The sequence below is a fragment of the Netta rufina genome (genome assembly GCF_964035555.1).
Source record: "Netta rufina genome assembly, chromosome: 1".
Classification (NCBI taxonomy): domain Eukaryota; kingdom Metazoa; phylum Chordata; class Aves; order Anseriformes; family Anatidae; genus Netta; species Netta rufina.
This window is the reverse complement of record NC_140123.1, coordinates 43874054-43888446: the sequence shown is the minus strand read 5'-3', so window position 1 is coordinate 43888446 and position 14393 is coordinate 43874054. Positions and strand designations below refer to the sequence as shown.

Below are 14393 nucleotides of genomic sequence, written 5' to 3'. Positions count from 1 at the left end.
TAGAATTGATGTTGCTGCAAACATTCTTCTTAGCCTAAACTATTTGGTAACTTTCAGAAGCTGAGAGGCTGTGACTGAATATATAAATGATGAAGGATCATATGGCCCCATCAGTGTGAGATGCTAAGTCCCATAGTCTTTATTCACAATGCTTAGGTGTTTATATCCCAATAAAAAAGTATAGCCCAGAGAAACCATCACTATGAAGAGTATTTTATAAAAGTCTACATGGGCACTTGGAGTAAAGAGACACAATTTTGAGAGAGATGATCTGGTGATTTCTGGATTATTTTAGCTCATTTTGAGATCCTGCTCCCATCACAGACAGATGGTAGTTTAAAAATTAAAAACTTCTTCTTCAACTTCTTAATATTTCTATGCAAGAGATGATAAGACTTGGTTCTCTTATAAAGTTCTTGGATTAAATACAACGTTGCTGATACATCTGATAGCAAGAGGTAGTATTTGGCAGCCATTCAAGTGGTGATATAATTTATTCTAAAGTCTACGATGCATTGTGGCTACAATGAGAACTCTATATGCCAGAACACTCTTGCTTTAAAATATTTATTTTTCCTGTTCCTTTCATATAAAAAAAAAAGTTAATCACAGATTTGCCTCTTAGCAAACTTTCAAATGGAATAAGTGTGTTCTCTCTCTGTAGTCAAAAATTCTTTTTTCTCTCATGACAGGTGTTTGAGATGGATATTTCAAAACAGCTCCATGCCTATGAAGTAGAGTACCATGTTCTGCAGGATGAACTCCAGGAAAATGTGAATCCCTGTGATGAAGGTGAACCTCTGGAGAAGCTGGAGAGGGCAAACAGCCATTTGAAAAGGCAAAACATGGATTTGCTGGAGAAGCTACAGGTAAGATAGCACTTACCTGTAGGACTTAAGACCTCAAACTTGTGGATAGGTCATTCCTGTGATTCAGCCAATAGGGAATTGTTTTTTTCTAAACAGTACACAAGTCGTAGGTAGATAAGTCTCTTAGTTATAAAACCTTACACAGCTAAGCAGTTCTCGCAAATAAAGTGATTTGCTTCTGTTAGGCATATTTTTAACTGCTTTGTCATTCCTTCTACTCTTCCTTCTACTCTTCCTCCTTGTTTCAGATGTATTTTTTTTTTCTCAAAACATTTCTATGCTTATTTCCCTTGAAAACTGTTGGCTAATTTGTATGTATCTTGCTCAAAAATCAGTTGTCTGTCCCTTCATCACCTTGCTTCCGTGCTGAAAATTTCCATGAAATAATCCATAGTTCAGTAGCGTTGCTCTCTCCAGACCCTTGTAGGCAGCATTGTTCTATCTGCTGAAGCTCCTAGTCATACTTCTGTTTTGAAAGGTGGTCTCTCCAAGCACTGAAGACAGCTGAGTGTTCATGAGATCTTGCTTGATTCAGTCATGCTTTAAAAAGCTGTCTCTTTCTCCTTCATTCTTTACCCTTTCTCCAATAGCCTGGCCAAGATTTGTTTCAGGTTTCCCTAAATGTATTGTCTTGCATTTTCCTGGAAGATGTATTATTCTTCTTGCATCACCATGCCATTCCTGATATAATTGTTATTTGAAAGAGCATTGTGAAGTTCTCGGAGAATACCTTTGGCTTCAGAAACCTGAAAATAGAAGCAGGAAAAAAAAAAAAAAAAGTAAAAATCAAGTTGGCAATCGCTAACAATAAGAAGTTTAATGAGAGCAAGTGCTGAATTCTGCACCTGGGAAGGTGCAACACTGACTATACGTACAGACTGGGGAATGAGAGGCTGGAGAGAAGCCCAGCAGAAAGGGATCTGGGGAGGGTTGGTAAACAGCAAGTTGAACATGAGCCGACAGTGTGCCCTGGCAGCCAAAAAGGCCAACTGTATCCTGGGGTGCATCAAGCACAGCACTGCTAGCTGGTTGAGGGAAGTGAGTGCCCTGATCTGCTCTGTGCTGGTGCAGCCTCACCTTGAGCACTGTGCCCAGTTCGGGGCACCACAATATGAGAAGGGCATAAAACTATCAGAGAGTCCAAAGGAGGGCTACAAAGCTGGTGAAGGGTCTAGAGGGCAAGATGTTTGAGGAGTGGCTGAGGTTTGCTCAGCCCAGAGCAGAGCAGGCTGAGGGGAGGCCTCATGGCGGCCTGCAGCTCCCTCATGAGGGGAGCAGAGGGGCAGGCGCTGAGCTCTGCTCTCTGGGGACAGCGACAGGACCCGAGGGAATGGCATGGAGCTGGGACAGGGGAGGGTCAGGCTGAGTGTTAGGGAAAGGTTATGCACTGAGAAGGTTCAAGAAGCATTTGGACAATGCTTTCAGACTTATGGTCTGATTTTTAGGTGGTCCTGTGTGGAGCCAGGAGTTGGACCAGATGGTTCTTGTGGATCCCTTCCAACTCAGGATCCCTTCCAATCATTTTCTGTGATTCTATGATTTTAAGTCATTGTTATTTTTCTATTTATGGGCTGAGGGTGCTGTGCACTGTTCTTTTAGTATTATTGAAAACAGAGATCACTTTTTAATTACCATTGGTAATTAGATTGTTATTACTATTTTTCATCGCTACGTGAGTGTTTATCTCTGTTCTGAAAATGGATATAGACACACCAAAGGCATAGAATAATTATGAGTGAATAATGTTAAAAGTCTTCATTCCTCTTTTTCTGTTTGTTTGTTCTGTTTTGTTTTTGTTTTTGTTTTTTTTTCCTTTTTTTCCTTTTTTTTTTTTTTCTAGACTACTGTGTTATAATGCATCTTCACTTGTTCCTTAAGCTCTTTGTCTTTTTGTTTGTATGGCTTCTTCATTGCTGTTCTTTGCTTTGGCCTTTATCTAGGAATGATCAGCATTCTCCCCACTTCTTGCAGAGATGCATTCACCACTCACGAGGTCCAAGGTTTCTGATATCTAGTCAGCATTCTTTTCCCAGAGGAAGCTGTAGGTCTTTTGTTGGAGGGTAGGGAACACTGTCTGCTAAGCAACCGAACTTTTAGGTTCTCTTCCCCTCTCATCTCTTCATCCTGATAATTGCATTCCATGGGTTTACAATTGCTCACTTGCTGCCAGACATTTTTTTTTCCACTGCTACTCCAGCTGCTAATTTCCTTTTTTCCCCTGCAACTTCAGTTCATTGTTGCTCCCAAATGTTGCTTGCTTGCTGCAGCATGACTCCTTCCCTCTGTAAAGCTTTCAGAAACCCTTCATATTAATCTAGCACCTCTAAAGAGATCCTGTGTATGATGCACAGTAGGTGTTCCTCGTGTCATCTGCCTACACAGATGTTTTTTAGAGACATTTATGTAGCTATGCTGTGTTGTTACTAAATAATATGCCGTAAGACACACACACACACACAAAAAAAAAGTTGTTCAGAGTGTCTTGATTTATTAAAAAGATAATGTTATTGTTTATAGGTTGCTCATGCTAAAATTCAGAGTCTGGAATCCAGCCTGGAGACTATTTTGACTCGAGAGAGCAAAATGAAGACTGTAATTCAGTCCCTGGAACAAGAGAAGATAACATATCAAAAGACTCTTGAACAGATAATGAAATATTTGCCAACAGAAGCATTGTCTGAATGTGAACTACTCCTGAAGGAAGTAAACTACAATCCAAATAATAAAACAAAATGAGGAATAAGCCATAGACCAGGGTTTTCTAGGCAGCGTTTTGTCAAATATTAAGGGAAAGAAAAATGAGTTTGCTGCTTTCAAAGGACTTAGCAATAGGCAATTATTATCCAAAACTAGTGCTGGGACACTCATAGCTACAGATGGGCCTTCAAATCTCAGTATGCAAATTCAGGCTATTATTATTTTTTAATGATTATGTAAATAAATCACAAGGGGGAAATAAAGGATTCTCACATGTAATTATGATGAGTAGATGTATATTTAGAGTTGACCTAAAGGAAAAGATAAATTTTAGTAGTTGGAGCCAAGGTAATGGTAAACTACAATTTCACTCTGGATGTGCTTGTCTTGTAGTGAAATGAAGATAGCGTGTCTTTATATATAAATACATATATATATACATAAATATATATATATGTTGAATAATACTTGAAGAAGAAAAAACGAATGTAATTACCCTCCAAAGAGCAGCATGTTTCACATCTTCTGTGGAAAATCTGTGTGAACTCATGCGTGCCTCTCTTTTAATTCTACTGATGTGTGCATAGACCAGTAACGCAGAATAAGTATCATGACCTGGTTCATACAGGAAGAACTCTAGTGCCATACACTGCCTGGGCTGTACCAGTCAGCAATGTAATTCCACATGCATGTTGGACCTGAAAAAAAGTGTCACATCATCACCAAGCCTCCGTAACTTTGACTTAAGAAATAGGTATCTATACACACACACAGAAATTTTAAAAGTAAGAGCTAAGAGTGATACCTTCTTCCTGGCTTGCTTGTTTCTACCTGTACTGGCATTGGTCAGTGATGATGGGTGGAAGGAAGTAAAGCTGTGGAGCGGTATTTATTCTGATGTTAATTTTCCGCAGGATAGTTGCTGTCATAAGATTTAGGCATATAAAAGGTTCTCATTTAACCAAAGAAATATTGCAAGAAGCCTTGTCTTATCATAATGGGAGCCAGAAAGCTAACATGAAATTTTGTTTGAAGAGAAAATTGAGGTAGGTTGCAGAAAGAAGAGCGCAAGTGCACTGAGAGAGGACCAAGCAAGTTGCAAATATTATGTACACCTTTCAGTGTATATAAATTTCAAAGGGGATTCTGAAGTACAGGTGCAGTTTAATATTTAAGGTTATTCCTGTTTTAATCCTGCTTTGTGGTCATTTTTTTTTTTTTTTAAAAAAAAAAAGGAAAGTCATGAATTTGTGTGTTCTGAGCAGAAGGTGAGGTAAGCTCTGGTCATTTTGTGGGAGAAAATATCTTTATAACAGCATAAAAAGATGCATTTGGATTTGAAAATGTTTTGAAGTGGAATTTTGGAGAAGTCTTAGACAAATTTGTAATAGACACGCATTTTGGAGTGCATGTCTGAACTGTTAATCGAGTGTTACTGTGGCTCATGTTATCTCTTACCGTTTATACTGTATTTCAGGAAACACTTTTTATTTTTTAAAGAAAAGCAATTAAGCAAAGTGCCAAATCCAGCTGTGTCTTTATGCATAAGATTGTCCAATTTAGAAAGCAAGTACTGAAAGAGTATTACATTTTATTTTAACATAAATAAAAGTGAGGAACAACAATGCTGATTTGCTGCACGCTGCTGCAGAACTTAGGGGTTTGGGGTCTCTTGGGTTCTTCTGTTGTTGTTGTTGTTTTTTACTTCCATGGTGTTTTACTTGATTAAAAATATTGATTTACTTAATGGTCTTTCTTTTTACAGTTGGGGTGCAAGGTCTTAACACTGTGTATAAAATTATGTGGAATTTGTCTAGATATTTCAAGAGTATTGTATTGTACCAAGTGGGAAAATGCCAAGTGAAAAGGCAGTTCTTTGCTGTTTTGTTCAAAGTAAGTTTTAGCTGATGTGTATATACAAAACCAATCCCAGGAACTGCAGTAGTGTGTATTACAAAGAATCAAGGTTATTCAGATGCATCTTTTTTTAAGATGCACTGAATGTGCTTTATTTTCTGTTTGACTTATCAAATTTTTCATGTAATGCCTGGAGAAATTCCAATAAATGTCATTGCTGCATTTCCCATGGCCTCAGGCTACTTCTGTTTTTTCAGACTTCAGATACCAATCTCATTGGTAGTAGTACTGTTTATGTGAAAGATGAAAAGGATTTGCTTATTTTCTAGTTGTGATAAAATGGGATTTGTAGAAGGCCACAAGGAATATAGAAATTCTTAGCAAAAAAATATTTTTCATTGTTCTTAATGAATTACAAGGTATTTTTCTTCTATAGAAGTGTATTTAGTGTGTAAGTATGTTGAGAATGATACTTTGAACTGTACTATACACTGTACGTCTAGCTGGGAAGGAGGAGGGACCATATCAACAAGTAGGAATAAACTACAGAAGTGAAAATACTCTGAGGTAAGTGTCTCATGACATTAGGATATTTTTGGTAGCATTTGTGTTCTGGACACAAGTGTGGCTTGTAACTGGTTATCTCTAGGGTGTTTAGCTTGAAACCTACAATCATGCACATACGCTGCTGACCTTCTTAAGATAAATAGCTAACAAATAACAAAATGATCTGGAAGACTGTGCATAGGATGTGTGTTTGTCTCCATCCTTTCATTTTTCCCTCTATTTTAGAGGCTATTTTGTGAGGTTTAGTTGCAGGTGTGTTAAGGTGGAGAGGGAAGTGTAAGGTGCAGTATGCCAGAGACCGAGCAACAGAAGTGTGTGCTTGGGAAAAAGGATTGTTCCTGGGTTTGGTCTTTATTTTTATTTTTTTTTTTTTTTCCTTGTATCTTGTTTTTCTGTTAGGGGGAAAAATGTTTTCACAATAAAGCTATTGTTCTGCCTCAGCTAAACACAATTGCACTCTTGATTTTGACAGTCAATGTGCTGAGAATTAACTTAGGAGGAAAAAGTATCCACTGTTTTCAGGAGCAGCTAATTTAAATTGGTTTCTGCTGGCAGAGGGCTTTCTTGAAAGGTCTGGGAAGAGATCCATCTTTGTAGCTAGCAAACTAGCTTGTAAATGAAGAGCACTACACTGCCAGGAGTACAGTTGAAATAGGTCAGTCTGGTAAGAAGGACTAACATAGGGAACTCTGGTATTCACTTCTTTTATGGATGGAAATCTTGGCTGGAAAGCTATCCCCCACCTAACCCCAAGAGAGGAATATTTATGTAGAATGGAATAGAATAAAATAGAATAGAATAAAATAAAACAGCTCAGGTTGGAAGGAACCTTAAAGCTCATCTAGTTCCAACTCCCCCTGCCATGAGCCACCCACTAGATTCCATTGCCCAGGGCCCCATCCAACCTGGCTTTTGACACCTCCAGGGATGGGGCATCCACAGCTTCTCTGGGCAACGTGTTCCGGTGCCTCACCACCTTCTGAGTGAAGAATTTCTTCTTTACATCTAATCCAACTCTACCGTTTTGCTTAAAAAGTATTCCCCCTCATCCTATCATCTCATGCCCAAGCAAAAAGTCACTCTCCATCTTTTTATAATCCCCCTTTAAGTATTGAAATGCTGCAATGAGGTCACCCCAGAGCCTTCTCTTCTCTAGGCTGAACAGACTCAGTTCTCTCAGCCTTTCTTCAGAGCAGTGATGCTCCAGCCCCTTGATCATCTTTGTGGCTCTCTTCTAGACCTCACTCTAACAGCTCCACATCTTTCTTGTGCTGGGGGCCCCAGACCTGGACACAGCACTCCAAGTGAGGCCTCAAAAGTGCAGAGCAAAGGGTGACGATCACCTCCCTCAAACTGCTGGCCACTCCTCTATTGATGCAGCCCAGAATGCTGTTGGCCTTCAGGGCTACAAGCACACTGCTTGCTTGTGTTGAGCATTTTGTCCACCAGAATCCCCAAGTCCTTCTCTGCAAGGTAAGGTAAGGTACCTTTAAGTTTTTAAGTTGCCTTTTTTTTTTTTCCACTGTTCTGTAAAAAGCTATTAGATTTTACTGAAAAAAATACTCTAATAAATGGCGTATTCCAGCTGAGGGTCTGACTTGAAAGAACAGTCTGATATGTCTAGCTAATCTTAAGTGGGATGATTATTTCCTGTTCAGTACGACCCTGCTTTGCTTAATATCATTACTGCAAGAAAGCAAAGCAATTTGCAATTAGAGCAGTTTGTTCTAAGAATTTGCTATCATTAGTATGGTCCAGAGGGTCTACATTTGGACACTTAATCAAAACCTAAAACTACATAGGTATTAGTGTAAATAGCCTTTTGTGCTTTGAGATGACTAACCCAGGGCACTGTTAATAGTGAATATCCACTCAATCTACATAGTTGTTATAGATAGTTATTGACAGGCAGTTCAGTCTGTAACATTTTAAGCTTTTTGCCAGGGACTTTGAAGGATTATAATTGATTCTGTATTTCCATATTTCAGCTTCTATGGTCAGTGTTAGCTATTAAATGCCTTCAATATATGCTTTGCCTTCATCAGTCTTTGTAGTGACTAGAACAAAATTTAACTTTATGTTCAAAAAAAAAAGGGAATACTTAATGTTTAGCTATATCCTTCCTCCAGACATCTTGTGTGCAAGGGATAGAGTCTATATGCCTAAAGTTTAATACATCAGCTCATTGAAAATTTAGGGATTAAAGCAGAGATTACCATGTGCCTTGAGCAATTTATGGTTTGTGGGCTGACTGGCTTGCAATGAAGGAGAATCTGGATGGATTGGTACTTGGTGTTTTTAATTTCAATATTAACCTTAATCCTGGACCAAAGGAAGGAGCTGATAATGCTCTATTACCAAAATGTTGTGTTGGAGGGGGGTTTTGGGTGTTTTCCGCTCCTTATTGTTCTCTTCAGCACTCCTGCTCAGCAACTGCTTTTTAATAAGAGCACTGGGACTTGTTGGTGCTCCTAGTCTCATGATCAGAAAAGCTTCCCTTTGAGCATAGCCAAACTATTTCTGTATTCAAATTATGACTTGATTCAAGTCTCCGCTCTGTTAAAAGAAAACTAGATGTTTTAAATACATTGGTTCTAATGTTTTATTTCTGGTTAGAGTGTGTGGAGTGCATACTCAGTGCAGGGAGTGCATGCTAAGGGAAGACAGAAATGTGTTGCATCGTGTTCTGTTGGAACATTCACTTGGAGACGTATTGAGTGAGCTTGTGCTTGTAAAATGCTGTACAATGCGAGGCCACTTCTTAGTGCAGGAAATTAGGTCTACGTCTAACTTAAACAGAGACCTAGTTGCACTGACTGTGCGTACTCAGTGCCGTTACCTGCCTGAATGATTGGTTCAATCACCTGCATACCCTTAGCATTTGGAGATGCGGATATTTAAGATGCATATAGCCATTCTTTGTCTAAAATGTTTGAGCTGCTTGTACCACCCAATTTTGAGCATGAATGAAGCATTCTGTATAGTATAAGCGTTCCCTTAATTCCCAGGATAACCATCTCGCTGAAAGTCTTGTTTCAGAACAGAATTAATGCACAGTGAAGAAAGAGTTGGTTTGAGCCTGTAGGTGCTTTTCCCTTGGATGGACAAGTGGGCTACCTGAAATAATGGAAGTCCTGAAGAATGCAGGTAATCAGGGGCACAACGTGAAGTGAAGAGTAGGTTTGGACTGGCCAGAGCCAGCAGCTGCTCCAACATCATGTGAAGACTGGCTTACTGAACATCCAGGAAGGGAGCTGGGGCTCTGGATGGCTCTGGGAGGGCTGCACATCACCACTGTGCTGCATTTTGGCGCTCCATGCTTCAGACAAGGGCAAGCCCACTCCTGTGAACTGGTCACCTGCTTGTTCTTTGTGATCTGTGTGCTCTTGAAAGATACCTTCCAGTTCAATTTTAAGTGCTTAGACTGCACTATGATGCTGAGTGGGGTTGAGTGGGAGGTTTCCATCAGAGAGTTCCAGATGCTAACTAAAACCCCGCTGTAGGTGCCTACGCATTGATGACCTCGTGCTATGTTTCCAAAACTAGTCTCAGCACTCAGCAAAGGGTGGTTTTCCAACGTGATAAAACATTTTCCATGATCTTTTCAGTGGTCAGTCTACCATAGTTAATGCTTCAGAAGAAATCTGTTGCTAAATTTGTACCAGTGCATTATCCACAAGATGTCACTGTTGCTTTTGTATGTGCAGCTCTTACGGGTGTGTACATTTGGCTGGTTGCACTGCTCCTGTGCAATACACAGCGTGCAAGCATGTGGCTCTTATTAAAGAGGAGAATTAAATGATTGCGATAATTAAATGATTCTCCTGCCTGATGAAGCACGTTGCTCGATTTGCACACTTATTGTAATAAAACACGTGGGGACCAGGACTGGGTGAAAGAAGTCCTCCAGCTCCCCAACCCAACCCAATTCTAATTTTTAACCCCAAAGCACTTACCTGCCAGCTTCTGAATTTGACTCACTGACAAACAACTTCACAGGGAAGTAGCACCACCAGGGTTTTCCTGTTCTGAGTAGTCACCGCCGATGTTACTAGCTCATAGATTCTCCAAAACTATTCCTCAGAGATGGCAGAAAACACGAAGAAAAAGCCATCTATCTTGGAACACTGAGTCCATTTCACCAGGACAGTAGAAAAGCACCCTAAGTAACCTGAACCTCAAACTCCTCTGGAGTGGCAAGTCTTCCCGTGGCTCCTCATGCTTCCTATATAGCAAAGGTCAAATGATCCCCACCTGGCAGATTTCACTTCACATGTGTGGAGTCATGAGACCTTGTGGAATAGGCTCAACAAGCTCGTTTCAATGTTTAAGGTTCAATTGCTCCTTATTGCTAACAGAAAGAACCTGACAAGGGGCTCAGTGGTTAGAGTTGACCTAATTAATTAACTACAAAAGGCAAATTAGTACAGAGCCTGTTAAAATAAGATAAATCAACATAAAGAGAAGAAATAAATAAAAGAAAAAAAGAAAATGACCTAAAAGGCAAAATTGCCGTCCTGGAATTTTCATCTGTCTAGTCACAACAGATAAAGAATATAGCAATCGGAAAGACTTTACTTGACATTCATGTTGCTTAAATTTGCTTTTCTGAGATCACTTCTTTATGCCGGACTTGTCAAAATCTAGCGCCATGACCTCCGACTGCAGTATTTACTTTGGCTGCATATAAACTATCACGTATAAATGCCAGGATCCGGATCCTCACTCCCTATTCAGGTCAAGGACTGCGCTGAAAGTTTTGGTTTTAATTTGGTTACATGACTACATTGCTGTCCTCGTGGTTTCCCCCAGCCAGCAGCTGAGCACCACACAGCCGTTCGCACAGCTGTTCGTTCGCTCAAGGCTTGTTGGAGCTGTGCCGGGGAAACAATGGCAAGGCCGGGGGATAAGGCAATGGCCCAGCTGGAGTGCATCTACACCAATGCATGCAGCATGGGTAACAAACAGGAGAAGCTGGAAGCCATCGTGCAGCAGGCAGGCTACGACTTGGTTGCCATCACGGAGACGTGGTGGGACCACTCTCATGACTGGAGTGCTGCAGTGACTGGCTATAAGCTCTTCAGAAGGGACAGGCAGCACAGAAGGGGTCGTGGTGTGGCTCTCTATATTAGAGAATCTTTCGATGTTGTGGAACTTGAGGCTGGGAATGACAAGGTTGAGTCCCTTTGGGTTAGGATCGGCGGGAAGGCCAACAAGGCTAGCGTCCTGTTTGGGGTCTGTTATAGACCGCCAAACCAGGATGAGGAGACGGATGAGGAGTTCTACAGGCAGCTGACAGAAGTTGCAAAATCGTCGGTGCTTGTTCTCGTGGGGGACTTCAACTTCCCTGACATATCCTGGAAGTACAACACAGCTCAGAGAAAGCAGTCTAGGAGGTTTCTGGAGAGTGTGGAAAATAGCTTCCTGACGCAACTGGTTAGTGAGCCTACCAGGGGTGGCGCCCCGCTAGACCTCTTCACAAACAGAGAAGGACTGGTGGGAGATGTGGTGGTCGGAAGCTGTCTTGGGCAGAGTCACCACGAAATGGTGGAGTTCTCTATTCTTGGAGAGGCCAGGAAGGGGACCAGTAAAACTGCTGTATTGGACTTCCAGAAGGCTGACTTTGAGCTGCTGAGGACACTGGTTGGTAGAGTCCCTTGGGAGGCGGTTCTGAAGGGCAGAGGAGTCCAGGAAGGCTGGGCGCTCTTCAAGAAGGAAATCTTAATGGCGCAGGAGCAGTCTGTCCCCACATGCCCAAAGATGAGCCGGCGTGGAAGAAGACTGGCCTGGCTCAACAGAGGGTTGCAGCTTGAGCTTAGGAGAAAAAAGAGGGTTTATAATCTTTGAAAAAAAGGGTGGGCCACTGAGGAGGACTATAAGGATGTTACGAGGCTGTGCAGGGACAAAATTAGAAAGGCCAAAGCTCATCTGGAGCTCAATCTGGCTACTGCCATTAAAGACAACAAAAAATCTTTTTACAAATAATTCAACGCAAAACGGAGGACTAAGGAGAATCTCCATCCTTTACTGGGTGCGGGGGGAAACTTAGTTACAAGAGATGAGGAAAAGGCGGAGGTGCTTAATGCCTTCTTCGCCTCAGTCTTTAGCGGCAAAACCAGTTGTTCTCTGGATACCCAGTACCCTGAGCTGGTGGAAGGGGATGAGGAGCAGGATGTGGCCCTCACTATCCACGAAGAAATGGTTGGCGACCTGCTACGGCACTTGGATGTGCGCAAGTCGATGGGACCAGATGGGATCCACCCAAGGGTACTGAGTGAACTGGCAGAGGAGCTGGCCAAGCCGCTTTCCATCATTTATCAGCAGTCCTGGCTATCAGGGGAGGTCCCAGTTGACTGGCGGCTAGCAAACATGACGCCCATCTACAAGAAGGGCCGGAGGGCAGACCCGGGGAACTATAGGCCTGTCAGTTTGACCTCAGTGCCAGGGAAGCTCATGGAGCAGATTATCTTAAGAGTCATCACGTGGCACTTGCAGGGCAAGCAGGCGATCAGGCCCAGTCTGCATGGGTTTATGAAAGGTGGATGAGGGAAAGGCTGTGGATGTGGTCTACCTTGACTTCAGCAAGGCTGCCACTGTTGAAGACAAGGAAAAACTTCAGAGCTCTCCCACAGGATTGTCTGAGGGCTCCTCAGAGAAGGTAGCGTTCCCAATCCCCCGTCCAGTACCACCTTCTTGCATGCCCCCGGGTTAACTGTACCTGCTGCTTCCCTAAAGTGTCTTTACACCAGTGCACGGAGCATGGGAAATAAACAGGATGAGCTCAAGATCCGTGTTCAGTCATGGGGCCACGATCTCGTTGCGATCACTGAGATGTGGTGGGACAGCTCACATGAGTGGAACGCAGTCATGGAGGGCTATGTCCTCTTTAGAAGAGACAGGCTGGGGAAGCAAGGGGGTGGGGTTGCCCTTTATGTGAGGGAGCAATTAGAGTGTAGCCAGCTCCAGCTGGGGGAGGGTGATGGACAGGTGGAGAGCTGAGTAAGAATTAAGGGGTGGGCTGGTATGGGAGACACGGTGGTGGGGTTCTACTACGAATCTACTAGATCCACGTGTGCTAAGGGAGCTGTCAGATGCGATTGCTGAACCTTTCTCTATAATCTTGGAAAGGTCCTGGAGAACGGGTGAGGTGCCTAAAGACAGGAGGAAAGCCAGTGCCATTCGGATCTTCAAGAAGGGCAGGAAGAAGGATCTGGGAAACTACAGGTCAGTCAGTCTCACCTCTGTCCCTGGAAAAGAATTGGAGCAGCTTGATTGGGATGCCAAAACATACCAGGACTGGGGACCAGGACTGGGGACCAGGACTGGGGACCAGGACTTTCAGTGATTGGAACAAAAATGAAGCATTTCCTCCTGTGTTTTCTTTTTCTTTCTTTCTTTTTTTATTTTTTTATTTTTTTTCTCAGGTTCAGAGAAAACATTACTTGCTAACTCCATTTTACAGTTTTTTTTTTTTTTCCCTCCAACACCTCCAAAATGCAGAGGACACGGTCAGGGTAATGCACTTTCCAACCACAGCTATTCTCCAGTAAGCCTGGACAACACGTGCCAGTCATGTTTACCTACTGACCAAAGCCTAATATTCAAGCCGTACTCAGGTAATTATGGCATCAGCGTCTCCCTGGGGACCTCTGGGCATAAACAAAGAGACCACATCTTTTCTACAATATGTTTACCTTCCTAAAAGCACCAAATTATAGATGGGCCTAATGGGTTGGAGGTGCTTAAAGCAGGGCCGGTGCACTTCATGTGCAATATACCATCATTTGAAAAGCTATCACGTTGTGGAAACATCGTTCAAGAGCTAATTTAAATAATACTAACATCTAAAATGAAGGCATGCTCTGACATTTATAGGTTTAATGTCTATTTCTGCACTCTACCAAAATAGATGGGCTGTGGGTGGATCTATGATTATTACCGTGCATTAGCAAGACAAAAATTGTGTAGGCGGCTGGTATTATGCCTGGGTAAATATAGATGAGGGAGAATCTACAGAGTAATTTTTTGATGTTACATATTTAAGAAAAAATTGGGAACAATGTTGTATTCAGCAGCCCTTAAGGCTCTAGAGAGTGGGAGAGGCCTTAAAAGCTTGATAGCTGGACATATCTCCTTCCAGCATCTCCTGTGTTCCCCATGGCAGTGATTCCCCACTGTCCTTTGGCTGCTGAGCAGTTGTGGGGCTGTTGGGGCTGGATGCATTGCCAAGTCAGTGCTCTGACCAAGATTTGTGGCGTTCCTCTCTTCTGCCATTGTGGTAATACTGAAAACTTGGGAGGCCTTTGATGAGCTGAAATGGGTATTCATTGCTGGCTCCTGCTATTGCACAGTGTAGAAGAAACAAAGGTAACAGTTTTTTCTTTTTTCTTCCTTTTTTTTCTT

The 14393-nt window shown here is 42.1% G+C and overlaps 1 protein-coding gene across 2 annotated transcripts in view; it reads left to right on the top strand.

The window, feature by feature from the left end:
* The window catches only part of TBC1D4 (TBC1 domain family member 4), a 107182-nt gene extending 101532 nt beyond the window's left edge, over window positions 1–5650 (top strand). For both annotated transcript variants that reach the window (XM_084288813.1, XM_084288812.1), the window contains 2 exons: window positions 693–869; window positions 3387–5650. In XM_084288813.1, coding sequence (XP_084144939.1) covers window positions 693–869; window positions 3387–3605 — 396 coding nt within the window. In that variant the 3' untranslated portion in view covers window positions 3606–5650. The remainder of the gene's footprint in view (window positions 1–692; window positions 870–3386) is intronic.
* The last annotated feature ends 8743 nt before the right edge of the window (window positions 5651–14393 follow it).